The following is a 27,458-nucleotide window of genomic DNA, read 5'->3' on the forward strand; positions in this document are numbered from 1 at the left end:
TGTTCTTCAATATGTTAACAGGATGGGGAAATACCAAGATAAAGAGCCAATGGTCCCAAAGCAGCTTCAGAGGTGGCTGAGAGGAGGGTACTCAGTAACTCAGCTGAGGAAATGACGAGAAGGAAATTGTTTTGTGTCTAGGGCACAGTGTGGAATTCCAAGATAAGAAAAACAGTTGCTAATTTGAGTATAAAAGCAGGAAACATGATACACTTTATTTCCTTTTATGCAAACACTAGTATTTGAGGGGTTGTGTGAAAATAATTTTTCTCTTGCTGAACCACAAAGACATAGACTGAAACAGCTTCTTTTGGACATACTGGCTTTTCTTTCTATCTTTTCTTTCTTGTGGATATTATGGCTAATAACACAAGTTTAGGAAGTCCATGGCCAGAAAACTTTTGGGGTAAGGTATTTTCTTTAAACATTTTAAATTTAAATTCAGACTCAGAGAAATGTAGTGCATAATTTATGACAATGATGGAAATTGCTGAGACATTTTGTTTACTGTAAACTGATTATATCCAAGTTTTCATAGATTTACTGCAGAAATGTTATTTGTATAAAACATCTGTGGAGAGAGTTACAGAGACATCAAAGAACCTGGAGAAATATAGATTTTGGTTGGCGTTATAAAATATAATTAGAAAATAAGGAGAATTTGAAAATGAGGCTAAAAAAAGAAAAGAAATATAAGGTGGAAGTAATTGCTGTTTGGAATATGACAGAATGGATTTTATTGGAAAAAAAATGTGTATTACTTGTGTAAAGGTTGTGTTATGTATTTTATTGAATGAAACCAAGATGTTCTACAGGGGTTTTTGTAACTTAAGTTGTCAATGTTGTATCTTTTAATTTCCAAAGTGAATATAAATAACAAATCTATACTTGAATGAATTTAGAGCATGACAAATTTAAAGAATTTTTTTGCAAATAAAATAATATTTTATGTACAATTACAATAATTTTAGATATAATACATATTATATATTACATGATAAAATAAATATAATTATATAATGTGATTCCTATGTGAAATATATTTTATATATATATATATATATATATATATATATATATATATATATATATATGAAAATATATGGGGATAAGTTCATATAGCATTCCAATACTATCCCAGAGATAAGAGGACCAATACCAAGGTGGTTTTTCATTTAGATCAGCCCACACTAAGGTTTTTTTAGTGTTCCCCAAAGCTGACCTTTGAGCAGGAACAGGCTAAAGTCAGTTACCTGTCACTACAGGTTCAGGGAAGAAGGGCTAGGATGTGAAATTGACCTGTCTCTTGGGTTCAGAGAAATTTAACAATAAAGAAGACAAATTCAGTTATATCGGGGCGGGGGGAACTTTAAAGGAAAAAGAAATGGAGTTTATGAAGAGATCTATAGCCAGGTTCAAATGTTCAGAACAAGTTTTTAGTCCTCTCAAAAACTATTTCAGACTACTACTGTGATTTAAGTAAGGTTTTGAGAGCCATCAGGTGAAAGTGAATGATACTTTCTGACTGTCCCCAGCAATCAGGTCTAGTTGACCATCATCACAGCAATTTGCATCAAGGGAATTAACTCTTTTCTGTCAATAACCATTTCTGTTTGCTTCAAGCCTAAAGAGAAATTTAATGATGAACATCTTGATAAAATTAAATAATAAATTGGGGGAGAAGAAAATGAATTATGCATGCATACTATACAAAACAGCTTTAGTAATAGCTTATTCTAGTTATATACCAAGAGACAATAAGCCTTTGAATTGTGGGATCTAATTATATATTTGTGACAATATTAATTGCTGTCTTTATTTACAGAGAAAGCAATCATGCAAACCACATGCTGAAAATAACTAGAATGTGTCTAAACTAAACCCCCATTACAAAAATGAGTAATTGTACAAATTATTCAGAAGTAAATTAACTCATATTGCAAAACTTAATATATGAAATCCAGATCTATTTTTTCAAGCCATTCATAACTTAAGATTCATATAAGGAAAATAATCCATCATCTACTGAATAAAACATGAATAATAATCATTAAAGCTGAAATTAATAAGAGAATGCTTAGTTGGAGTCCATCCCTTTATCCTAAAATGTAATATTTTTTTAATAAATAGATCTGTGCTTAAGAGGAAATACAAAGTTATTATATGAAAGATAGGTCCTAATATTTCTTTTTATTGGCATGTGAATATAATGGAAAATAGGTGGGAAGAAGAAAACTGAGCAGAGTGTTGCATTTGTAAGTATGAAAATTCAATGGAAATTGGAAAACATAAAATATTTGATCACTTGGGGGAAAATAGGTAAAAGATTACAGTATTATTTCTGTGGTTAAAAGTATTAAGTATACAATGAAAATATGAGTGTAAGTATATAACATTCAAGCATTTTCTGAGCTACAAATGTCAATCTTTTTATTTTCATTTCTTGATTTTTATTTCTAAATTGATATTGATTTGGGTAATTTGCTCCTTGAAAATATTATTTTAAAATCTTGTACAATGCATTATAACACATTGTTTATGGCTTCCAAAGATACTTGTCTGCTTGGCACTCTGAATTCATAAAACACAGAAAAAAAATAACTTAGAAAAGCTTAACTTGTACACAGAACCACAAAATTTCCCCAGCCTTAACACGTTTAAGGCACATAAGAAGTTGTTTTCCAAATATGACTTTCCCAGTTTACTTTAATGAATGGAAAAAAAAACCAACAGGATAATGATGCCATAGTATTACCAATAATGATGGTTTGCATTTTTGTAGATATCACCAACTAAAACTTACTGAGCATTGTTCAAATAGCACAGTCATGAGTACAGGAGTTGGCCACAAAATTGGCCTGAGAGTGACAACCCACCTCACACCTTCCGCCTTTTCTTTCTTTACTGCACTTCCCTTCTCTATAAACCTTCCTCCTAAAAACAACAGGAAATATGGCTCATGAAAGTTTTCTATGTCTGCTCTCATGAAATAGAATACAAATGTCATCGAACTCAGTTATTCTCTTAGTACTTAAGAGTCCCATACAAGACATAGCTTTGGCTGGACCTGCTACCTTTTCTTGCTTTTTCTTGGGGAGCAAGGGATTGTTTCTTTTATAGCTAGCATTGTGCACTAATTGTGGAAAGATATAGTTGATATAGGAGCTTGCATTTATTCACCTATTTTAATCTTCACAAAAAAAGGCAATGTCTCTTTCAGAGCTTTAAATTCTTGGAGGTGATTATGTATGCAATTTTGTATGCATGTTCATTACCATTTTGTCATATATTATCTTTTTAATGGAGAAAATGGCAACAAATATTTACAGGAGTTTTAAAATATATGGTAAAATGGTTTCTAACTCATTCTTAAAAGGAAATGGAACATTACCTGTCCATAGAAAGGTAAGATTCAAATAGGGAGGTAATTCTAAGGCATTCTGACATTCATTTTTCACTAAATCTCATTCAGCTCACACTCAGAAACATTGGCTGGGCATATTAGACAATGTGTTAGGAGTCATTGACATACATATGACAAGGTTTGGAAGTTCAGAGAGCTCAGGAGAAATGTTAGCAGTAAATCTGCAGGAGTAGAATTCTCAGGCACGTTTGTGAAGAAGTGGATGCCTAATTAGGATGATCATCTTTAGCAATTACTGGGACATAGTTGAAAGGCAGGTTGAAGGTAGTATTTTTTAAAATTTATTCTAATTTGTTATATATGACAGCAGAATGTGATTCAACTCGTATTACACAATAGAGCACAATTTTTCATGTCTCTGGTTGTAAACAAAGTAGAGTCACACCATTTGTGTCTTTATACATGTACTTACGGTAATGATTTTCGTAAGATTTTAAATATCAGTGCAAAAGTTTGATCTGATTTAACCCCGATCACTTGCAACTTATTGGCTTCAAGCCTCCTCACATTCCACCTCCCTAGGATTTTTCTCTAAGGTTGGAAAGGAGATGTGGGGGTTATAGAGTTCATATTCTATATTTTCTAACACACTAGAGGAAAAGAGCCTTTGATTCTTGACCAATTTCTGGCCTCTGCTGACATCTACTGACAAGTATTTCTCAAATGCTTTGGGGCATTGCTCTTTCTCTTTCTGCCTTCACTGCTGAAGCTCTTACTGCAAAATCTGGCTCACATGATCTGTGCAACATTTGCTGACAGTGTGGTTCTTGCTTTCTGCAAATCCCCCTGGTCTCCTGGCCCTCTTTCAGGTGCTCTTCTATCTGTCTCAGTGGCACTGAACAATTTTTAACATCAGGAGCCTGGCTTCCAGTTCTGCCCTCCAGCGAACCCAGGCTTCTCAGAGGGGCTACTAGCTTCTCTAAGTATTATCTTCTCCAAGTAGCTGGGAATGGATCCTGAGTTCCCTGGGATTCCATACACCAGTCTGTAGCTCATCACAAGCAGGAATGAGCAATGAGCCCCTTCCCTGAACCTCTCAGTGGTCCTTCGCTACATAATCCTTTTCTTTCTCTCTCTGAAATCCTTCTTCACACTGCTCATGAAAAATGACCGATAGGCCATGTTTTATTCTTCCTAACTTTGTTTATAGTAAAAAGGTATGTTCTCAAGTCCTTTAGGTTTTTAGCATTTTGGAGTTAAAACAAATTTTTTTCTCTCAAAATACCTAGTTATTTCAGTAACAATGTTAGTTTTCAAAACTATGATTTTTTTCTCTATATTTAACAATTCATTTAGTAATTTTAAAGTGAAGTATTGACTTTTATTTTGCTTGCTAGCTGTCTTAACCTTCTGTAAGGTAACTAAATAACATGAATGGCTGGGAACCAATTTGGAGGGAGTTAAGTGTTATTGAAGGGAGGAATCCTTGTCTAAGAGCTGAAAATGTTATTTCTCAGCCTGTAGAAAAATAGCATAAAGAGATTTTCCCAGTAGGCGGGAGCAGTGTGTTCACAGAGAAGCTGAAGGGAGTAGGCTCCTGGCTGAGCACATGCCTCAAGGAAGTCCTCTGTCTCCTTCCAGATAGCAAACAAATGGTACACATTTCAAACTCACCTCAATTAGAGTTATGAATGGTCTTCAACAATTATGCATCATTAGCATGACACATTAACAATGATGAATATTAACAGCTTGTTAATTATTTCCTCATCACAATTACTTAGAAAATTTGAAAAATTAGGGTTTATAAATGCTGGTCCTTAAAATGGCTATGTCTAAATTACCTGGAAAGAATTATTATAACTTGTCTCTCACTGTGAGCTGAGATTGTGATTCAGTAGGTGTGAGGGAGCCTACATGCTCTACTACTGGTCAATGCATCTGTGGTTTCAGGATTGTGCACTGAAATGAATGAGAATTGTCTTTTCTCATTATCACTTTGCTAAATTTTGTTATCGATGTTACACAAGCCTCAAGAAACAAGTTGGGAAGCAGTCCTGAGTTTTCTATTGTCTGGACAAGTTTTAGTAAGATTTGCATTGCTCCTTGTTTAAATGTTTGAAAAGAATCATCAATAAAAATCACAACATCTTGGACTGCATTAATAATAGTGACCACTCAGAGTGTCCACTGAGTCTTCTGTTTATGGCAGCTGTTTATGCCCTTTTAAGTCAAACTTCCAAATACATTCTGTAAAACTTGTTGGTGACATTCTCTCATGTTTTCCCAACACTATATTATTAAAAATTTAAATGTACAGAAGGAACATTTAAAGAACTGTGCAGTGAGCACCAATAGATTCTGTACCTGGCTTATTTCATTTGCCATAATGTCTTCCAGATTCATCTATGTTGCTGCAAATAACAGGAATTCCTCCTTTATTTTTAAAATTAAATAATAATATTCAGTTATTATATAATGTTCTTTTACATACACACATACACATATGTGTTGCTTAACAACAGGGATACATTATGAGAAATACATTGTTGGGTAATTTTTTCATTGTGCAAACATCACAGAAAGCACTTATACAACCCCAAATGACTACAATATAATTTTATGGGACAGTTGTCATATATGGGATTTATGAATTCAACATAATGTAGAAAAAATGTGTTTATATATATCAAACTTTCTTTATCTGTTTTTCCAATAATGTTTATCAATCATGTAGGTTGAATCTGTATTTTGGCTGTTGTGATAATGCTTCAGTGAACATGTGAGTACAGATATCTCTTAGAGATACTAATTTAATTTCCTTGAGGTATGTAGCCAGAGGGATTGCCTGAATCATATGGTGATTCTATATTTAATTTTGAAGAAACTCCCTGCCAATTTAGTAATGGTTATACAAATTCACATTTCTTTTTTTTATTTGTTCTTTTTAGATATACATGACAGTAAAGTGTATTTTTGACATAAAATAATAAATGGAGTATAACTTATTCTAATTATGATCCCATTCTTGTGATTGTACATGATGTAGAGTTTCAGTGTTCGTGTATTCATATATGAACACAGGAAAGGTATGACCAATTCATTCTACTGTCTTTCTTATTCCCATCCATTGAGTTTTACAATCCATTAAATAATATCTCTCCATTTATTTAGGCCTTGTTTAATTTCAGCAGTATTTTTAAGGTTTTGGTGCAGAGATCTTACCTGTCCTTTATAAAAAAATATTCTTAGGTGTTTTATCTTTAACGATGCTATTGCAATGTCATAATTTTATATATATATATATATATATATATATATATATATATATATATATATATATTTAAACACTTATTTTTATGTAGGTAGACACAATACCTTTTTATTTTATTTTATATGTTGCTGAGGATCGAACCCAGTTTCTCACACATGCTAGGTGAGAGCTCTACCCCTGAGCCACAACCCCAGTCCCTATAAGTATATTTGCTAATTACTTCTAACAACAGTGTGTAAAAGTTCCCTCTTCTCTGCATTGTCATCACATACATTTGTCACCAACAGATTTTCTTATACCTATTGACCATTTTCTTCCTTGAAGAAATGTCTATTCAGGTCCTTTACCCATTTTTAAATCACTATTTGTTTTCATACCATTGAGTTGTATGAATTATTTATATATTTTTACAGTCATCCCTTATGGGATCTTTGTTTTGCAAATATATTTGTTCCATTTCATAGGTTGTATCCTCACTCCTTTGTTGTGCAGAAGCTTCAGAGTTTGATGTAATCCCATTTGTCTATTTTTGCTTCTGTTGCCTGTGCTTGTGATGTTACGTTAAAATTATATATATATATATATATATATATATATATATATATATATATATATATATTGCATAGACCAATGTCAAGACTTTTCCCTGTGTTCTCTTCTAGAAGTTTCATGGTTTTAGGCTTTAAATTTAAATGTTTAATCCATTTTGAGTTCCTTTTTGGATGCATGAAAAGGCATCTGGTTTTCCTGTTACCTTTCTTGAAGAGATTGGCCTTACTCCATTGTGTGCTCTTGACATCATTGTTAAACATCAGTTGACCATAAATTCATGAGTCTATTCTGGGATCTCTATTCTGTTCGCTAGTCTATGTGTCTGTTTTTATTCTAGGAACATATTGTTCTGATTACTTTAGCTTTATAGTATATTCAGAAATCAAGTAATGAGATGTCTCCAATTTTGTTTCTCTTGCTCTTTCAAATATCCTTACACGATGTGCTATAGTTTGGATCTTAAATGTCCTCCAAAGGTTCATGCTGTAAAAGCTTAGTTTCCAGTCTGTGGTTCTGTTGGGAGGTGGTGGAACCTTTAAGAGGTGGGGCCTAGTGAGAGGTCTTCAGGTCGTTAGTGGATAACCTTGAGGGAAATTTGGGGACCATGGTATCTTCTTTCTCTCTGGTCTCACTTCCTGGCCACAAGGTGAGCAGCTTTGCAGTGCAAAGAATGCCTGCCATGCTGTGTTGCCCTCCACTCCCACCAGAGATCTAAAAGCAATGGGTCTTCCAGCTTATACACTGGAAGGTCCAAAACTGTGAACAAAACAAAACTTTCCTCTTGTTGACTTGGCTCAGGTACTTACTATAGTGATAAAAAGTTGAGCCAAGTTGACTTGGCTCAGTACTTACTACAGTGATAAAAAGCTAACACACACAATTGAAATAATTTTCAAAATGCCACAAAAAATCCTGTTGATTGATTTTGTTGAATCTGTAAATAAATTTAAGCAAGCTTGGCTTCTTAACAGTATTGAGTTTGACAATCCACAAAAATAATATCTCTCTCCATTTATTGAGGTTTTGTTTAATTTCAGCTGAGGCAGAGATCTTACCCATCCATTGTAAAAAAGAATTCCTAGGTGTTTTATGTTTAATGATGCTAGTGCAATGTTATAATTATATTTGCTAATTACTTATTATCATATAAAATATTTTTATATATTAGACTTTATTGCTTAATATAGTTTATAGGGATATTTTAGAATGCTTAAGATGTTCTAAGTAAAAAATAAAGCAAATAGATCTACTGATATTCTATACCAAGTTCTTTATAATAATACATATGTAAAATATATATAATTATAAACCCATATGAAAATATTTTTATTTTATTTTTTCTATGTATATAGGCATGTGTATATGTATTTATACATACACATATTAAAGATTAAAGGGAAACAAGTTTTTTGAATATCCTGATTCTGTTCCTGACATTGCTAATTTCTTTGAAGAGCCATGTTTTTACCTCTTGTCATTTTCCCCAGCCCTAGTTGTCTCTGGCACAACAATTAGTGTAGGTGTGTTGATGGACTTGAGTTCTTGTTCCCCTGAAGAGTGTCCACTTCACCGTTACTCCTAAGGGATATTATTGTGGAATACAAAATTCTACATAGAGCACTTTTTAATCACTTTAAAATATTGTTTCTTATTAGAGATGAGGAGTTACTCAAATAACTATCTCTCTAATGTAATATGTTATTATTTTCAAAGATTTTTAAAATATTTGATCTTATGCTATTTGAGTATGATGTGTACATGCTTGGTATTCATATTTTTTCTGCCTGATATGACCAAAACTCTGGATCTGTAGATTGTTTCTTTCACATTTTTTGAAAAATTTCAGCCTTATTTATTTGAATATTTTTCAGCTTTGTTCTCTTTTCCCTGTTTCTGGGGCCATAATTATATATGTGTCAAATATTTTATGTTATTTTATAAATCATAGAGGTGCCATTGGGGATTATATATCTTATCACTATCTCCTCATTCTCTCTCTCTCTCTCTCTCTCTCTCTCTCTCTCTCTCTCTCTCTCTCCTTCCTGCCTGCCATGAACTGAACAGCTCTCCTCTATTATGCCCCCACCATGATGTTTTGTCTCATCTTGGGCCCAGAGTGATGAAGTCCCTGAGAGCTGAACCTCTGAAACCATGAGCTCAAAATAAATCTTTTCTCCTCTAGGTTGTTCTTGTGACGTATTTTGCTTACAGTGGTGCAAAGCTGACTAACACACTCAGTTTAATCTGATTTTCTTGCTTTTTCTCTAGTTGAACTGTTTGTGATATGCCCTGTGTATGTGTGATTTAGGAGTCAGCAATAGATATGGGAAATATCTATCAACTAACATTTGGGGATCTTTTTCTCTGGCTTTTTTCCCCCCCCAGAATTTATTTCCCATTAATATTCTGTTAGCTCTGATTGATACGATCTCTGTCCTCTATTTCTCAAGATCAGAAATAATGCAAGTTTTCAGTTTTGGTTCTACCTGCCTCACATAATTCAGCCTGAGTCTGTTCTCAGGTTAGAGGCTTTGGTAAATAAAAAACTTGCCCAGAGCTTATTGATTTTCTTCTCCCACATATCCACTCCTCTGTAACAGAGGCAAACATTTGGTCATTCTTCAGTGCTGTTAGGTATAGCTCTTTTTTCTTACATTCGGTGCTCATAGTCATTTTATATGGAAGAGTCAGTTCACAAGTTAATTGGAATCCTATCTTTCTTGAATGTTTCTGTTGCTTGTGTCATCTGTTCCAATGTCACTAAAGTTTCATTCTAATATTGGTCTGCTGTCTCTGTCTCTTTCTCTCTCCTTCCATCTGGTCATTCCTATAGTAGATTATTAATTTTTTTTTCATGGAAATCACACTTTGTTTTGGAATTTTTCTCTTCATATCTTTTAATTTTGCTTTTTTCCTAGATTCTGCTTTGTCATAATTGTCTTCTGTTCTCTATTTATATTTATGTTCAATTTGTCGGTCTTTTGTTAACTCCTTTATATGGATGTTTAAGACATTGATATTTTATGTTTTCAATGATATAATCCCTAAAATTATAAATTTTCTCTGAATGTGATTTTAGATGCATCTCAAATACTTTGGTATTTCACATTTAAAATACAATACAAAAAAATTTTAAATAGAGTACAATGCAGTTAATAATTTTCATTAGACATTTTTATATGATAATTTTCATAGCCCCAAATTTTCAACTTACTGCATATTTTTAACATACTGATTCATGATTATTTTAATCTTTGTGTGTGGGAATTCTAATTTGTTTTTGAAGTACTAGGGATTGAACCCAGGGTCTCATACAAGCTAGGAATGCCCTCTATACTGCAAGACATCCTTAGCCCCTCCATTATTTTGATAACTGGATATTTTCCCATTATCGTATCTATCTCTTGGTTTTTTGTTCACTTGTCCATGATTCTTGGAAAGCCTTTTAGTATATCAGTTCCCCCCACCCCCACTGGCAGCTAGTTAGAGGAAATCATCTTAGTTTAATCTGGTACAAATGTGCCTTTCTTTGTTTGGTCTTCCTTTTCTTATCCTCCTCCTTCTTCTTTTCATGGATTTTGGGCAGGATTAAGAGATATTAAATATATTTAAAATCTTTATTTTATAAAATTTTATTTACACAAATATTTTATACTTATTTTCAGTGATTTGATACAAGTTAGCCCTTCATACACAGAAAGGGTTATGTGCCACCTTGTTCCTTCTGAATTTACCCTCCACTGTGGCAATACTGTTTACTAATTATATTCAGAATGTTGCTGGCTATTGGTCAAAACTACTTTCAAATCCTCCAATGCCTTGTTTATTTGTCTACCACTTCTACACAAAAGGGCATCCCAAATTTTATTTCTTTCATGAAATTTTGGCTAACCACTCCAAATACAAGTTCCCCCCCTTCTTTCAAACATAATGATACATGGACCACAATACCTATGCACCAAGTTCATGTGTGAGACAACACAAGAACTTTCAGAAGTAATATAATTAGGTTGTGAAGTGTGACTTAATCAGTGTATTTATCCATTGATATGAATTAACTGGGTGGTCACTGTAGGAGTCAGCTACTGAGCATGGACTTAACTTCTGAAACCACAAGCCAAACTTTTCCTCCTCTATGTTGTTCTTGTCAGGTCTTTTGGTTACAACAATGAAAAATATAACTAAACCCCATTTGATTAATTTTTGAAAAAAAGGGTTCACATTAATAAATCCAATTTCCATTAATGGCAAAATAAAAAAGAATATCAAGAATGCTAATTTTGCATAAGAGATAGGATCAGATGTACTTTCAGATAGAGTGGACACTTACTGTTTGTATAGACACAAATTACAAAACTTTATCTGATATGTCTTATTAATGTTAGAGTTTGTTCCTTTTGCCTTTAGAGGATTATGTATAATAAGAAGATTATGTATAAATAAGAAACCTGAAATTCACCACATGAAGAGCTATGGAAGAGTTTTAAGGAGCACATCACAACCAGTGCAAGGCTGTAAATCAGGAGCACATATGTTGTGTTTAAGAACCAGCAAGCGGGGAGAGTGGGATGAAGCTGAGTGACCCAGAGGAAGAGTGGATGAGATGCTCTGACCACCAGGGGTCTATCAAATAGGGACTAGGAGGCCAGATTTAGGAGTTTGCTTTTGCTGTGGGAGAAGTGGAGGTGATAGAACAAAAGAGTGATATGATTTGACTCACGTTTTGAAGAGTTCACTCTCTTTACTGTTTGAGAAAGGACTGCAGCTGGGGTGTGGGAGAGGCATCAAGGACAGACACAGAACACCAGCGTTACAGTAGTCCAGGTGCACATGGTGGTCACTCGCACCAGAGAAGGAGCTATGTAGATGGAGGACAGTGAATTCTGGGCTTTTTGTAAAAATAAATCAAATAAGATTTTCCAGTAGAAGAGATAAACAAAAAATTTGTATTCTTTGACAATTTAACTTATAGTTAATCAAACTTATGTGCCCTAACGAGTATTCTTCTTAAAAATATCCTTTCACCAACGTCTCCCTGTTGTTTGAACCGTCCCCCTATACACTTTTAGGATACTATAAGCTTCATGGCACTTTGGTCAAAGGTGAGATTGTGAGTCTCATAACTGCAAAGGGTTTTGAATGTTTTAGTCAATGTTCTACTGTCTCTGATAATCCACTTTCAGATGTTGGAATGATTCAACTCTAGGCCACTAGGTGGTGGCCTCCACTAACTTTGAATACCAATGGATGGACTTTGAAGTATTCATTATAGACACTGAAAACCCATGATCAATTTTAGAATCTTAGAATTGAAAGGCACTATAGTAGCTGTTATTAGACCAAGAAGGGAAAATGAATTTAGTTATGCAACTATTACTAGGAATGGCTAGAATTCACTGAGGTTTTTTACATGCCAGAGAGTTACCATTTGTATAGACACAAAGCTTTATTTATCTGGTATGTCTTATTAATGTTAGAGTTTGTTCCTTTTGCCTTCAGAGGAGCAAAGTTACACAGGTAATAAGACCAAAGTAAGTGTTTGGTCTCATTAGTAACATTAGCTTGAAATTATAAGAAATAACATTATGACTCCTTTTTCTTTCCCTGAAGTTATTGAGAATGAAGGCACATAGTTTTCAAAGCAGCAGCATCTGTGCCAATGACTTGATTTGGGGAGTTACAGTTTATTTTATACTAGGATTTTAGAAAAGCTCCTAAGGTCAACAGCCTGTCAGATGGATTTATGTATATGAAAGAGTTGAAGTTGTATGACCAATGGATGAATCTTCCACAATATGTTTTCTGAATTCCACAGTATAGGTGGGTCAGAAAAAAATCATTAACTAAAGTTAGATGAAAAGAATCCATGGAACAGGCTATACTTCAATTATGACTTTTGACCTTTCTTTCTCTGCATTTTTAAACTTATTTTTGCAGTTTGGACTTACAATGAGGAGAATGGGCCAAGAAGTTTTGAAGAGTCTCTTACCTAAAATCCCGTTTCTGTGAGTCCATATTTGAAGCTGATGATATTTAAAATCCTCCACTGGAGGCTACTGATTTAGAAAAACAGATCTGTAGAGCACGCAGTGTGTCTTGATCGTCATTTTCCCAAGAATTTATGTTCATAGAAGGCTCCCAGAGACTCTGGCACCAAACTGTTACAATCTTCAGGCATTTTATGTTCTTCCTTTTTGTTTTAGAATAATGTTTTTAATCTTACACTTTAAAAATAAGCAATTTAGCTATTAGTACCTTGGACTCACAGCCTCTCTTGACCCCTTCATCAGGTATTTGACTATGGACTTGTTAATTACATCTCTCAATAGTCTCAACTAGTAGTTAAATGGGAATAACAGTAGTGTTTCCCTTATGGGGATCTTGAGCATTCGGTGATACAATACACTTCAAGCACCCTGGAACCGACACATGCTAAGCTGTGAGTAGTTATTTCACAGAGTAGATATGAAGATTAAGTTTGAAATTAGAGATTGTGCTATTTAACAAGGTAATTAATTAAAAGTAAGAATTATATTTTATAAATCATATTCCTTCAAACATCAATTTTTTAAAATCAATGTTGCAGTGAAGCCTTTGTAGGTGTGGAATACTGAGACTTCACACTTGCAGGGAGCTCATGGTTTGCCTGCTAGGCTCTCTAATTTGTTACTTTCCCATTCAAATGCAAAACATGCAGATGGACCACAGGACTCCCAATTCCTTCATTGCTTATGGGAAGACGACAGAATTTCTGAGGAATTTTGTTCATATCCTTTAATTAAAATATGTCTTGTGATAATTAACTGACAGATTCTTTGGGGTATAAACTTTTCTGTGAATAAATTGACTCTTCTAGGGACAATTAATCACTTAATGGCATCAAGTAACAAATTAGTCAACTTCCTCTCACAAAAATAATTACCAGAAACTCTGATAATCTTTAGTTACTTTTTAACTAAAGCACCATATGCAGTAAAACACCTGTACTCATGTAGTTATTCACAAGGAAAATAAAGGAATTGGTCGTACAAAATATTTGAGCAGTTCTTGGTTTTTATTTAGTTCTTTTCTAGATCACTCCATTAAGTTCGATGAGGACATTTTTCAGTGAAATACAGAATTTGACATGACCACAAGTGGCAAAAAAAAAAAAAAAAGGAAATCTAGTATTAGTTAATACAATTATTTTGAGTAAATCTCTTTCCTCATAAACTATTATTATATAAAATGATACATACATCCAAAACATCATGGGGTGAGAAATGCTTAAAGCATTTCCAAAATATTCTGATGTAATCTGTTTATTAAATTACTACTTAAAAATGATAATTTAGATATTTTAAGAGCAAAAGCCCCTAAGTCTCAGTTCACCATCACTCCCAAATGTCTTATTTCTAGTATATGAGATAGTATCATGCTTCAGAATAATTTTTTGTTTGACTTTTTCATGAAATATTTATTTCTATGCCATATTTATTTTAATCTCTTATTCTCCACTTTATACTTTCATATTTTTTTCTTAATATAGTTCACAGATAATCTTTTGCATCATCTCTTAAATTAATTTTGTGTGTGTGTGTGTGTGTGTGTGTGTGTGTGTGGTTCTGGGGACTGAACCCAGGGCCTTGTGCATGCAAGCTATATTCTGAGCCCTTAAATTGATTTTTAACTGATACATAAAAGCATGAAAATTGTACATATTAATGGAGACATATAAATGGAGCATTGTGTGATGATTCTATACATGTGTACATGACATAATGCTCTAATCAGATTAAACATATGTGTTCCCTCAAAAATTTATTTTTTCAATATGGTAAAAACTTTTAAAATCCTTTCTTCTGATTTTTTGAGTTGTATGGTACATAATCAGAGCTCCTTACTCTTATCTAACTATAACTTAGATTCATTTATCAACTCTCCCCAGCCCACGTTCCCCTCTGGCATGATTTTTACTTTCTCCGGACTTTGGATCTCTTAAAGGAAATGCTCATTCATATCCTGCATTGTCTTTTTAAATTCATGTAACTGGTTTATTTGTATTCTATTGGATTTCATTGAGCTTTATAAAATCATTCTTTTGAATACATTTTATCTCCTTTGATATCTTTAGAATCTGTTACTATGCAATTATTTAACTTTAGGGGTGTCATGTTACCTTCTTCTGAAATTGTGTCCTAGTGTATTGATTTTTGTGTAGTGTTTGCCCTTGACTCCAGTTGGATTTCATAGTGTAGTCTCCCTGTGGCTTTCTCAGCTTGATTAGGGGATTTTGACACAATGTGTACCATGTAGGAGACTGAGGGACCTGTTTCCTCTGTAAGTCAAGCAAGAGTCAGGTCCCTCTAGCCTCCAGTGGTTCAGGCAGGTGTGGTGTAGACAGAAGAAGTAGAGGGGTGCACCCTATGTGGTCACTCTTACAATGGGAGTGGAAGCCCCTATTAGTTAATGGGGGCTGTTTTAGTCAGTGTTGTGTCATTGTAATGCAAAGGAAAAATTTATTTTGGTTCACAGTTTCAGAGGTTCATTCCATAGTTGGCCAACTCTGTAGCCCTGGATTGGAGCTTCAGGTGAGGCATAATATCATGGAAGAAGATATGGCAGAAGAAAGCAGCTCAGGACATAGCGGCTAGGAAGCAGAGAGAATTCCACTTACCAGAAACAAATATAAACCCCAGTCATGCTCCCAGTGACCTACTTTCTCCAGTCACACTCTACCTGACTCCCAGTTAATTCATTCAAGTGGATTAATCCACTAATTGGGTTACAACTCTCATAATCACTTCACCTCTGAACATTTTTGCATTGTCACACACATGAGCTATTAGGGGACACCATATCTTCAAACCATAATGGGAGGGGGGGTTCTTCATATACTGTTGATATTGGTTCTGTTACTTGAAAGCCATTCCAGTACTGATTTTTCCAATTGTTGTGAAGGGTCTGAAGCATTTATTTTCTGTTTATACTTTTGTACAGAACTCTGTGTTTCTCTGAGAGTTGCAGGAGTTGGGGTAGCCTATCCTTACCTCCACCCCATCTCTTTGGCACTCTTTGGCAAAGTCTTGTCATAATTGTATGATCTGATGGGGTATGTGATGGGGTATCACCCTTGACAGGTGTGGTGTCCACCACACTTGTGTTATTTCTCCTGCTATTGCAGTGTCTGGAGTGGGCTGTCAGATTCCCCCAGCTGGGCTGCATTGGCTGAGGGTTTTGTTCCTTTTCAAGTTAACATATTCTCCAAGGTTTGAGTGGGACTAGGTCATGGGTGGAGCAGGGCTGGGAGTGTATTCTTGGTAGGGAACTTGCCCAATATGGCCAAAGTCTCGGGGGTTGATCACCAGTGCTATGAAGAAAAAGAAAAACCAAAAACTCAATAAAATAAAACACTACCAATAACCACTACACTCAAAAGTAGAGGAAAAATAATGTAAACTAGAGTCAAAAGTTATAAAACAATAGAAATAGAATTCTTAGGTTGGAAAAAAGAAAAATATAATTTAAATTATAAAAAGGAGGGGGGAAAAAAGCACATGAAAAGTTTTTAAAAGTCAATAGATGTGGAAAAAGGGAAGAAAAATGAAACAACTTCCAGTGGCTCTTTTCCAGTATTCATTTTCTGGTAACTTGAAGTTTTGATGTTCCTCTTCTAAATAGGCTGAAGGCATAAACCATATTCATGATTTTCTTTGTTCAGTTTGTTGTTTTCTCCTTTTTTTAAATTTTTGTTAAGAAATATTGTAAAATGGGATTTTCATGGCTGTCATTGTCTTGGCAATGCAGAATTCCTTAAAATTTCTTTTTAAGCAGAATTTTAGCTTTCAAATATTTGTTCACTGATAGCTAAATTAGGAATCATACTGTGCTACCAACAAGGCCAGCTTTAATGTGGACTACATCTATTTGCTTTTTTTTTTCTGCTCTCTGTGCCACCCCTCTTTTTTTTTCTTTTCTTTTTTTTTCTTGGTGCCAAGGATCCAACCAAGGGCCTTGCCCATGCTAGGCAGGCGCTCCCAATCTCCATTTGCTTTCTTTGGATGTAACCTAACTCCACAAAACCTGTCTGAGGACATTGTACCCTAAGGCTATATCAACATTATTTTTATGAGAAAGATTTTAGAATAACAGTTCTAGGCCTAGCAAATCTGTCCTAAATCATCTTGTAATTCAGAAATTATCATGTTATTTTTGGAGAACATATCATTTAGATTTGGTATAAATCATTGGTGTATAGGATTTTGATTATAATTGTTTTTGAAGATAATTGCCAGAAAAAAAATACCACAAAGGATGCCTTTCCACAGGATATAGATGTGGCAGCATATGGTAGAAGGTCACTAAAATTAGGCAGAGTGATTATGCTCATGTATTTGTTAAGATCAACTTGCTATTTCTGTCTTACAAATTTTCTATACATTAACATAGGTTACAAGAATAATCTGAAAAAAAAAACTTTGGAAATCATAAAATCTAACTTCATCATTTAAAAAAATACTGAAATTATGGAGTCTAAACAAATTCCCCTACAAATCTCATGATGGGGAAAGATCTGCATTTAGAATCTTTTATCAGTGAGCTCTTGCTCTCTATAATGCCCCCCAAATCATGGTGATCTAAAGCAATGATCATCTACTTGCTCATAATTCCATGGGCTGATGATTTGGGATGAGATCAGCTTGATGGATTTTCTGCTGATTTTCAACCTTAGTTGGTGAGTTCACTAGCAACTGACCTCTCTAGAATTATCCCTTTCACTTGTCAAAGATAGCAGGCTCTTGACCAGAGCAATACAGGGAACCAGGCCATGTTTTTCTGTTACCACCACTGGCCTTATCCACATGCCCACAATGAGAGAATTCCCAAGCACAGCAAGGTTAGAAAATGAAAGTCTACTGCAGCTTAGGCTTGAACTTGCAAGGTTTGGATTCCATTGCATTCTTTTGGTCAAATTGAGTCCTGTACCCAGCCTGGATCCAAAGAATAGAAAAATAAATTATATTTTATTGGGAAAACAGAATACTACAGGGATACAGCCACATCAATGTGTATAGCAGCACAATTCACAGTAGCTAAATTGTGGAACCAAACCAGATGCCCTTCAGTAGATGAACGGATAGGGAAATTTTGATATATATACACAATGGAACATTATTCAGCATTAAAAGAGAATGAAATCATGGCATTTGCAGGTAAATGGATGGAGTTGGGGAATATAATGCTAAGTGAAGTAAGCCAATCCCAAAAAACCAAAGGCAGAATATTTTCTTTGATGTGAGGATGCTGACTCATAATGGCGACTGCGGGGGGGGGCATGGGAGGAATGGAAGGATTTTAGATAGGGCAAAGGGGAGGGAAGGGGAAGGGAGGGGACTAGGGGGTAAGAATGATGGTGGAATGAGTTAAACATCATTATCCTGAGTACATGTATGAAAACACAGAGGTGTGAAAATACTTTGTGTGCAATTGGTGACTTGAAAAATTGTGCTCTATATGTGTGATATGAAATGAATCATGGCATTCTGCCATCGTGTATAGCTTATTAAAACAAATAATTTAATTTAAAAAGTTGTATCCAGATATAAAGAAAATCATAGGGGAAAGCACAGTGGTTGAGAGGAAAAGGCAAGCTTGGGTACAGTGAGAAAACCAGCACGGCTTGTGAACTATGTCAGGAGAGTGAAGGGTGGACAATATGGTCATTAGTGAGGCTGGAGAGGTCTTTTAGCATGAGGGGTTTTTTCCACTTAAAGTAGGGATCAGATATTGAGTTTTATTCAACAAGATTTTATGTAGCTTGTAACAAGGCCCAGAGTTCCATCCCCCACCCCCCTTCTCCGCTCCCCCTACCCCTCACACAATGCTTTTAGTTTGAAAGAAGCAGTAAGATATCATTTCTATCTGGGAAAAGGATAGACTTCTTTTTTTTAATCTTCTGTTTTTTTCCAGGATACGGGGGAAAAATAAAAAAGCAAGTTCTATGAATTGGAGGATATAGTTAAGTGTCTATGTAAAAGAGACTGAATGGGACTGTATGGACCTTCAGGGGACAGGAATTCCATTATCCCAATCAGGACTTGATAGCAGCATGCGCTGGAGCCCAGGTGCTGCATAGTCATGGCATCGTGGAGTCAGAGACCCATGAGATGGTCTTGAAGTTCAGGAAATAAGACATCAATCAGTCAGCTCTCCAGATGGTTCTGTGCCAGTACTTCCTGTCTCAGAATGAGCACAGGAAGTGAGGCATCATGAAGAAGGCTAGTGGGAGAAATTAGTGTGATTGACAGCAGACGGAGGAAAAGGCAAACTGACCAGGAAATTCTTTATCAGTTTGGCACTTAGGTTGCAATTGTCAATCAAAAGGAAATTATCTTTGAATAACATTCGCAACCCTAACTAACTGATGAGCTAAAGGATGGCCTTGGTGAAAGTATTTTTAGTTCATAAAGATGACAAATGGCATAAGCAACCCGGAACGCTGCAGCTAATGGTGTTATTTGTATCTGTCTGTTGGAATGAATGGAAGCATGGGCTCGAATTTGTGCCCATCCATGTAGCACCATTTCCCTTATCCAAAGTAGGCTTAAATTAATCGTTTCCCATGAACTTACGGTTCACACTCTGTCCTGTGTTTTTAATGGAATACTTATTTAAAGATCAATTCAGCTGTTTATTCTTTGTTTCAGAGGACCTTCTAATGTCCTTCACGGTATCCATGGCGATCGGGCTGGTAATTGGAGGATTTATTTGGGCATTGTTGGTTTGTCTGTCTCGAAGAAGAGCCAGCGCTCCCATCTCACAGTGGAGTTCAAGCCGGCGATCCAGGTCCTCGCACACCCAGAGCCTCAACAGAAGTGGGTTTTACCGCCACAGCGGCTGTGAGCGCAGAAGCAACCTCAGCCTGGCCAGCCTCACTTTCCAGCGACAGGCGTCCCTGGAGCTAGCAAATTCCTTCCCGAGAAAATCGAGTTTCAGAGCTTCCACTTTCCATCCGTTTCTGCAGTGTCCACCGCTTCCTGTACAAACTGAGAGTCAGTTGATGACCCTGCCTTCTTCCAGCACATCCGCCTCGGTCAACGCCTCCCAACCTCTGAGCCGGCCGGACTTCCACTGGTCCAGCGACAGCCTCCGGGTGGGCTTCTCAATCCCGCCACCACCTGCCTATGATTCCATCATTAAGGCATTTCCAGATTCCTGAGTAGGACGCTTTCTTTCTTTTTGTTTTTCCTTTATTACCTCCCCCCCCCACTTTATTGAAAGGAAATAACAAATAGGCAAAACAGTATGTTGAAGGTTTGGTCCAAATGACAGATGAGTTTCCAGTGAATTTTTAATATGCTCACACAGGCTGGGTATTACAATGTAAAACACATCTTCTTTGAACACATTTTTCCCCACTTATATCTGGCAAACATAATAATAATAAAATTAGCATTTTCCCCAATAGCTACATATTTATATACTTTGCATCCTATGTGAGGCTTATTCATTATAGTGATTCTAATCTGTGAATCTGTTATGATGCAGTACATGCTTTAGATTAAAATGAAATTTCAGCTATGTGTAGTTTATAATCTTCATTTACTTTCCCATAGGACTGTAGCCTAAGGAATTTTAGTTTTACTTCCTTTAGTAATTGAACCATAAAGTATTTTACAATTTTGGATTTTTTATGGATTTACACAGGCACAAAACGGCAGAACATTGGAGACTCTGAAGTTCCTTGATTCCATTCGTTTATAAGTGAGAGAAGCAAACAAAGAAAGCCGACCTCTGTTGCTGTTGCCAGATGCTCCAATTTTGACACACATTTTTCCAAGATGGACTCTTATGGTGCTTATCTCCTCAATCATTATCATATTATTGAAGCAAAAATCCTTGAATTTTCTAGTATGAGGATATAACTTCTTCACCACTGAAGTGATGTTGTTAGAAAAGGAACACCACACATTCAATTAATTATTCTACCTAAAAGCAAACTGGTTTTGGCATTGAGCTCACATTTATCTTAAGGGATTAATTTTCTTTCTTAGACTTGGTTCTAGCAACTGGAAAAGCACTTTATCTAGGGATCTTCTCTTGTAACTTTGCAGACAAATAAGGATGAGTAACTGGGGAGATAATCTGTTATCAAAAGAGAAGCTTCAATCATGGAAAATTCTTCTTCCTGGATTGGTTCTCAGCCATTAGGAATCATCTCTTGTCTGTTTCTCTATGAATTTCAATACAAGTTTCTCTGAAGAGTCTTTTTGGAATGGTTAAACCATGCCATGTGGTTGCTGGTGCAGACAGTTATTTAAGAGGACCCTGTCTGCAGGTGTTCACCTGTGTCCAAGAGGGGACATCCTTAAACGTGGGTACCAGAGAGCATCAGTGGCCCCATGTCAGGGGCTACCCTTTGAATTTAATAACAGAAATTCACTGGAGTATCATTCAAAAGCTTGTGGTTCACTTCTGAATAAGAAAGTATTTAGTGTATGTTGCTCTTTGTTTCTCTAAACATTGGGATTTTTAGTGAAGAAAATGTACTCTCATTTTAGCTTCTGCAGCACAGTGGTCACAGCTAATAGTGTCTAAACATATTTTATATAATAAAACATTCCATATAGCATTTTTTATTAATTTCATATAATTTTTATTATTCATTGTTTCTCAAGGGAAAATTTTCTCCCTAATGTCTATAGAAAGGTGCTCTCTAATTAAATATGCACACAAGGAAAGAAGGAAGGAAAGGGGAAAGATGGAAGGAAGAAAGCAAAACAAAACCAACAAAAAAAAAACACAGGATATTCAATTCTTATAAATTATTTTTTTAAATAAGAAAATTTAGAAGTTGCGATGTAGCCAAGTAAGATTTCAAGAGAGCTTTAATCTTAATAACAAGGCTATTTTAACTTTCAAGTCATTCTTAATGTTTAACAGAAAAAGAAGCAAAGTATATTTTTTTTCTTGAATTTTTGTGGGGAGTAAAATATCTGCTTTATAGCTCTCAAATGAGGGAAACAACAGCATAAATTCTTTGGCATATATAACTAAGGTTGTTTCCCAGCCTTAGTTATAAAATAATCAAAATGAGTATCTTACAAATATTATGCACTGTGTAAAATGTGAAATTAAAGCAAAAATTGAAGATTTTTTTAGTTGTACTTTTTACTTGAAATGTTTTGTTGATTATGAAATAAAATTAAGTTTATTTCAATTTTGATTCACATTTTATTAATAAAAACACTTCTATAAAGTGAGAGTAAGGAAATTATATAATTATGATAGGAGTCAGAAAGCCCTTTAGATAAAGAAACATTATACTACGTTTTTGGACTTGTTAAAACGATTGAATAAAAAGTCTGCTAGGGTATTCTTTATTAGTGAGCAGATTGAGACACAATGCCTTTTATATAAAAATGTGTAACAGAAAAAGGGTGACAACAAATAAATTTAACATGATTTTATATAAGTTAATGCAGAGAGAATTCATGAGTGTATTCCAGAATTATTTGATGTATGTTTAGCAAAACAATAAGATAGTAAAAGGAAACAGTTTAAGGTCAAAGGGATTAGATGAATTACAAGGGAAAATATTAATAGCTGTGTTATTTAAAAATTCTGAAGTCTGTGTATCAAAAGATTTATTTGTCAAAGTTAAAAAGGAAGATTAAAAGAAGAAGAAAGGAAAAGACCTTTACTGTAATTGTGGACAACAAATATCCAATATCTTTAAAGGATCAGAACAGATAATTTGTCAGAAAGAAATTTTAATTGATTAACAAGTGTTTGCTAAAATATTCAATGTTCCTCCTGAGATGGTATCCATCTACATTTAAACAATATTCTAGCTTTTTTTGTTGATCACATTATCTAATTACAAAGGAATGAATTCCTCACTGTTGGCACAGGTTTCTGGGGGAAAGATACATTGGGACTGCCCTTTGGAAGACAGTTTGAAAAGAAGGATCAACAGCCTTGCCCTGGCCAGACCATAAAGTCTCAACCTGCCTACCTGGTGTGAAAGTAGCGATGGATTTTTTTAGGGAGAACAACCCTACTATACTGAATGGCCTTGTGTGACTGAGCCAGAGCAATCCATACCAGAGGGTAAGCAACTGAGCAAATTAAATCTGCCCTGCTTAGGGGTGAGAAGTTAGGATGAAGGGAGAGAGTGGGAGAATTTCCACCATGAGGGACTTTCAGGAGAAAGAAGATATTAGAAAAGCAAAGACTTGCAGTGAGAAGCCTGAAGCCTGAACAAACTCCCATTTATATATATAGATATATAGATATAGATAGATATTCTGTGACTAACACTATATGGTCTATGAGAGGATAATCAGATCACTTCTGATTATCTTAAATAATGTGAGTTTGTTATATATATATATATCTTCTTTTTTAAGGAAAAAGCAATCTTTTTGATATTAAGTTAATGTGGAATTTACAGTCAGAGTTTACGATTTAGTGAGCAATACAGAGACAATATGGAAGCCACTCGAAAGAATTTAACCTCTGTGGAAGGGGATGTAATGATAGAGCAGATGTCTATCCTGTATGAGGTCTGAGGTTTGATCCTCCCAGAACCCTGAAAAGTGGAAAAAGAGCGAGCAATGAATAAATTAACACCTAAACTAGTGCAAGGAACAGATGATGAAAAACAGAACCTGAGATCCATGCATTAGGATAATTTTGCTGTGATCCAGAGAAGCTGGACCCCTATCCAGGGCCTCACCTTTTAGAGCACCTTTTTAAAAATGTTATAAATCTCAACTTGATGTGCAAAATTTGCCTGGACAGACAGTGCCATCTGGACAAGACACCTAAGCTTCTAGGACCTCTCTGAATCCTAACCCCCCTCTTTGCCCTTTTCAGGTCTCACTGTTGAAGAGGTACTGTTGACCAAATGCTTAGCAATTCTGTGACTAACACTACAGGGCCTATGGGGTAGAATCCCAATTCTGGGAGGATAATCAAATCACTTCTGCAGAGAATAATGCATTCCTTTCTTGAAATTACATGATATTGGAAGACCAGAATGGGATTGACAAGCCAACTTGGGGGATCTTCATTAATGATAAGGAATTTTCATGTGCACTCAAAGGATTGTAAGTAACTATATAAGTAATTCTTCCCTTCCCATTTAAAACATTGCTGGAATGATCACTATATTTCATATGTTCCCATGAATTTTATAAAACATTTTAATCATCTTTTTCTCATATAGGATAGGGTCTGGCAAATGGTATTTGTCCAGGGTCTCACATACCTTGGGTGTGGCTCCTGTGTTGAGATGATATAGGGAGACATAGGGCATTTGTCTGATCTGATTTGCAAAGCAAGCAGGCCATGCTTTGTTCTGCTAAAATCATGTCATCTCTGATCCATGTGGTATAGACACTGTGTTTACTGAAGAGCTGTGAATATTGTAGACATAGCTCTAGAGTAGTTCCAAGAGGTGAGGCAATGCAGGAAGCAGAGATTTAGATGAGTCATTCTTATAGGACAAGTCATTCTTATAGGACAAGTAAGCAGCTGTGGAAGTGCACTAACACACCTTGTAAGGCATGCTCTTGTAAGGTATGCTAGAGAAAGGGTGGATGCTCTTCAACAATGCCTGACAGGAGGATGTAGAACTGCAGGTCAGCATCTGTCACTGTAGCTGGAAATCTTTGCTGTTTGCAGCCTGCCCTTTCAAAATATGGAAAAGCAACCACAGAAATGGTTACAACCATGCAGGAGTATCAGGGACTCTGTGATAATGAAGGGACTTAATTGAAAAATTGGACTTTATAGGTAAGCATCTGCTTAGCTAAGACAGATAGTGGGAGGATGAACACTTAAGTTGGATTACTTACTGCAATGTGGCAGGAGGGAATAGAACTGGTGGCTTTGAAGTAACAAAAGGCAAACAGTCAATGGAATCTGAGTGAAGCTATGCTGGGTATGATGGTTATAAACAGGATGTTTGCTCAAAGATGAAGAGCATTGAGAGACCATTTTGATGAAATTGATGTTATTTATATGAAAAGCTCATAAGATCAATTAGAAAAATCATTATAAGAGAGAAGCTAGAAAATCACCAGTGAAGACGAGCATAAAGAAATTTAAATAGAAAAAAATAAAAATAAAAACGTCCCTGAAAGTAAGGAAAAATAATAACTGTTTGTAAAAACTCACAAAGAACAATAACAAGATGCAGTAGAATTCTGATGATTGATCAGGTACATCAAGATTTGGGGGTGGGGATGTGGCTCAAGCGGTAGCGCGCTCGCCTTGCATGCGTGCGGCCTGGGTTCGATCCTCAGCACCACATATAAACAAAGATGTTGTGTCTGCCGAAAAATAAAAAATAAAACATATTAAAAATTCTCTCTCTCTCTCTCTCTCTCTCTCTCTCTCTCTCTCTCTCTTAAAAAAAAAAAAAGATTAACATGAACTTTCCAGCTTAGGGACATACTGTATAATAGTATGGAGAAAACTCTCACATTATCTGAACATTCGGTTTGGAGAGATGTTCATGTTTCAAAGCAATCCAGAATAGAATTTATCAAATTAAGAAAAGGACTCAAGCAACACATATGAAACACACACACACACACACACACACGCACTCGCTGTGTGAAAGTACAAAAATTGATTCACTTTATTACTAAATGAAGATGTTCTTTAGAAATTAAACTGCACTAATATTGTTATCAGAATCTTCAGTCATGAATTCCAATGACAAGTCTCTCCTCTTTCTCTTCTCTAAATTTACTGCTTCTAACCTGTTATTTCCTTCCTTCCTTCCTTCCTTCCTTCCTTCCTTCCTTCCTTCCTTTCTTTCTTTCTTTCTTTCTTTCTTTCTTTCTTTCTTTCTTTCTTTCTTTCTTTCTTTCTTTCTTTGTATAAGAAAGCATTATGACCACATACTAAGGAACACAGTTGAGCTAGAAATTTCGGAAGTTAATTACTGGATGATGAAGGATAAAGATAAAAGCTATGGCAAGAGCACAGGATACATGGTTTTGTCTGTCAAAACTCCTGTGATTCTCAAAACCACATTCCTACTCGTGATTCTCCTTTCTTGTGTCTATGGCAGAATTACCAAATGCAATCTCATTACATAGATACATACATAGAGCAGGCACCTGACCAAGCAGATGCAATGGCTTCTGTGAAGTGTGTCAGCAGAGGGGTCTGGAGAGAGAAAGGCCAATATTTTCCAAATGAATAAAAGTGAAAGAAATAAAATTTAAAGCTCTTTTATATATAATATGGGGAAAAGGAAATTGGGCTAACTCCTGAGAGAAGAAGGAAAAACCAAGTGTCAATCAACTTGAAATTCGAAGTCCCTGTAATTCCTAAAGCTTTGTTATTTCTGTCTCCTTCCTATGACATGAGCAATAAAATCTTCCTTAGAATCCACTAGATTTCTATTAGCTATTGGGATCCAATGGCTTTCAATCAATTACAACTTTTATATAAAGAATACCAGGTTGGATTATAATAATTTGCCCAAATGGTTTCTGACTAATACAGGAATTTACTATATACCACTTCATTTCTAAAGAGGATAAACTGAGAAGCACATATATAAGCAAATTATGAGAAATTGTATTAGGAAATACCTATGAAATAAACTGTTTTCGGAGAATGGGCATGTGGACATGGGCATGTACTATACAGATCATATAGTTAGTGGTAGAAAATAAAAGTAGAAGTATAATAAAAAGTAAAAGATGTCAGAATTAAAATAAAACAAATTACATTCTTCACAGAAATAATTCTGATGAGAGGTTGAAAGTAAAAGATAGGAAAAGGTATATTAAACTACATCTACAAGTATCAGAAGAATTTGGTTAAGATGAAATATAAAATAGGACAAAGAATATTACAGAACATGGTCCAAAGAGGGCAAACAAGTAAGAGTCTGAAGTGGTAAGTAACAAAGCACCAGAAATGTCTTTATAAAACTAACTGTAAACAGAGTGAGGGTTGAAAAAATAATATTTCAATAAATTTGGAAGGTTTGAGTTTTGGTTCAGAAGTGTCGATATTTTCAGAGACTGTACACCTGAATTAATTTATAAATTCTGTGTTATTTCAGTCATAATCTTAACATATAGGCTTTGTTTTGTTCTTGTATTTGCTTTTGTTTTTTAGCTTAGATAAAGATAAAAACTTGAGAAACAGTGTCATCAACATTCTGAGAAAGAAGAATAAAGACAATTATCGTTGGTCTTCTAGACATCAAAATGTTCTTAAAGATAAAATAATAATTTAAAATCATGCAACCCA

The 27,458-nt window shown here is 35.1% G+C and overlaps 1 protein-coding gene across 3 annotated transcripts; it reads left to right on the top strand.

Moving 5' to 3' along the window:
- Nucleotides 1-250: 250 nt before the first annotated feature.
- On the top strand, nucleotides 251-25,520 carry MYCT1 (MYC target 1). 3 transcript variants are annotated; one of them, XR_014022000.1, is made up of 5 exons: nucleotides 251-406; nucleotides 19,877-20,322; nucleotides 20,877-21,023; nucleotides 23,084-23,282; nucleotides 24,051-25,520. XR_014022000.1 is itself a non-coding variant. In XM_081294473.1 (3 exons), the coding sequence occupies exons 1-3, from the start codon at nucleotides 358-360 to the stop codon at nucleotides 20,931-20,933; spliced, it is 552 nt and encodes a 183-aa protein (XP_081150599.1). In that variant the 5' UTR covers nucleotides 251-357; the 3' UTR covers nucleotides 20,934-23,030. The 3 variants fall into 3 exon arrangements, 2 of the variants coding, with proteins under 2 accessions (XP_081150599.1, XP_081150598.1); XM_081294473.1 differs by lacking the exons at nucleotides 23,084-23,282; nucleotides 24,051-25,520 and having other exon boundaries at nucleotides 20,877-23,030; XM_081294472.1 differs by lacking the exons at nucleotides 23,084-23,282; nucleotides 24,051-25,520 and having other exon boundaries at nucleotides 19,877-20,388; nucleotides 20,877-23,026.
- Nucleotides 25,521-27,458: the final 1,938 nt, after the last annotated feature.

The sequence above is a fragment of the Spermophilus citellus genome (assembly GCF_964194105.1).
Source record: "Spermophilus citellus genome assembly, chromosome: 5".
NCBI classification, from domain to species: Eukaryota; Metazoa; Chordata; class Mammalia; order Rodentia; family Sciuridae; genus Spermophilus; species Spermophilus citellus.

Coding starts and splice junctions, on each gene's coding strand:
- MYCT1 (XM_081294472.1), top strand. CDS start 358: ATGGCTAATAACACAAGTTTAGGAAGTCCATGGCCAGAAAACTTTTGG. Junction 407..19,876: donor ATGGCCAGAAAACTTTTGGG/GTAAGGTATTTT, acceptor TCTTTGTTTCAG/AGGACCTTCTAATGTCCTTC.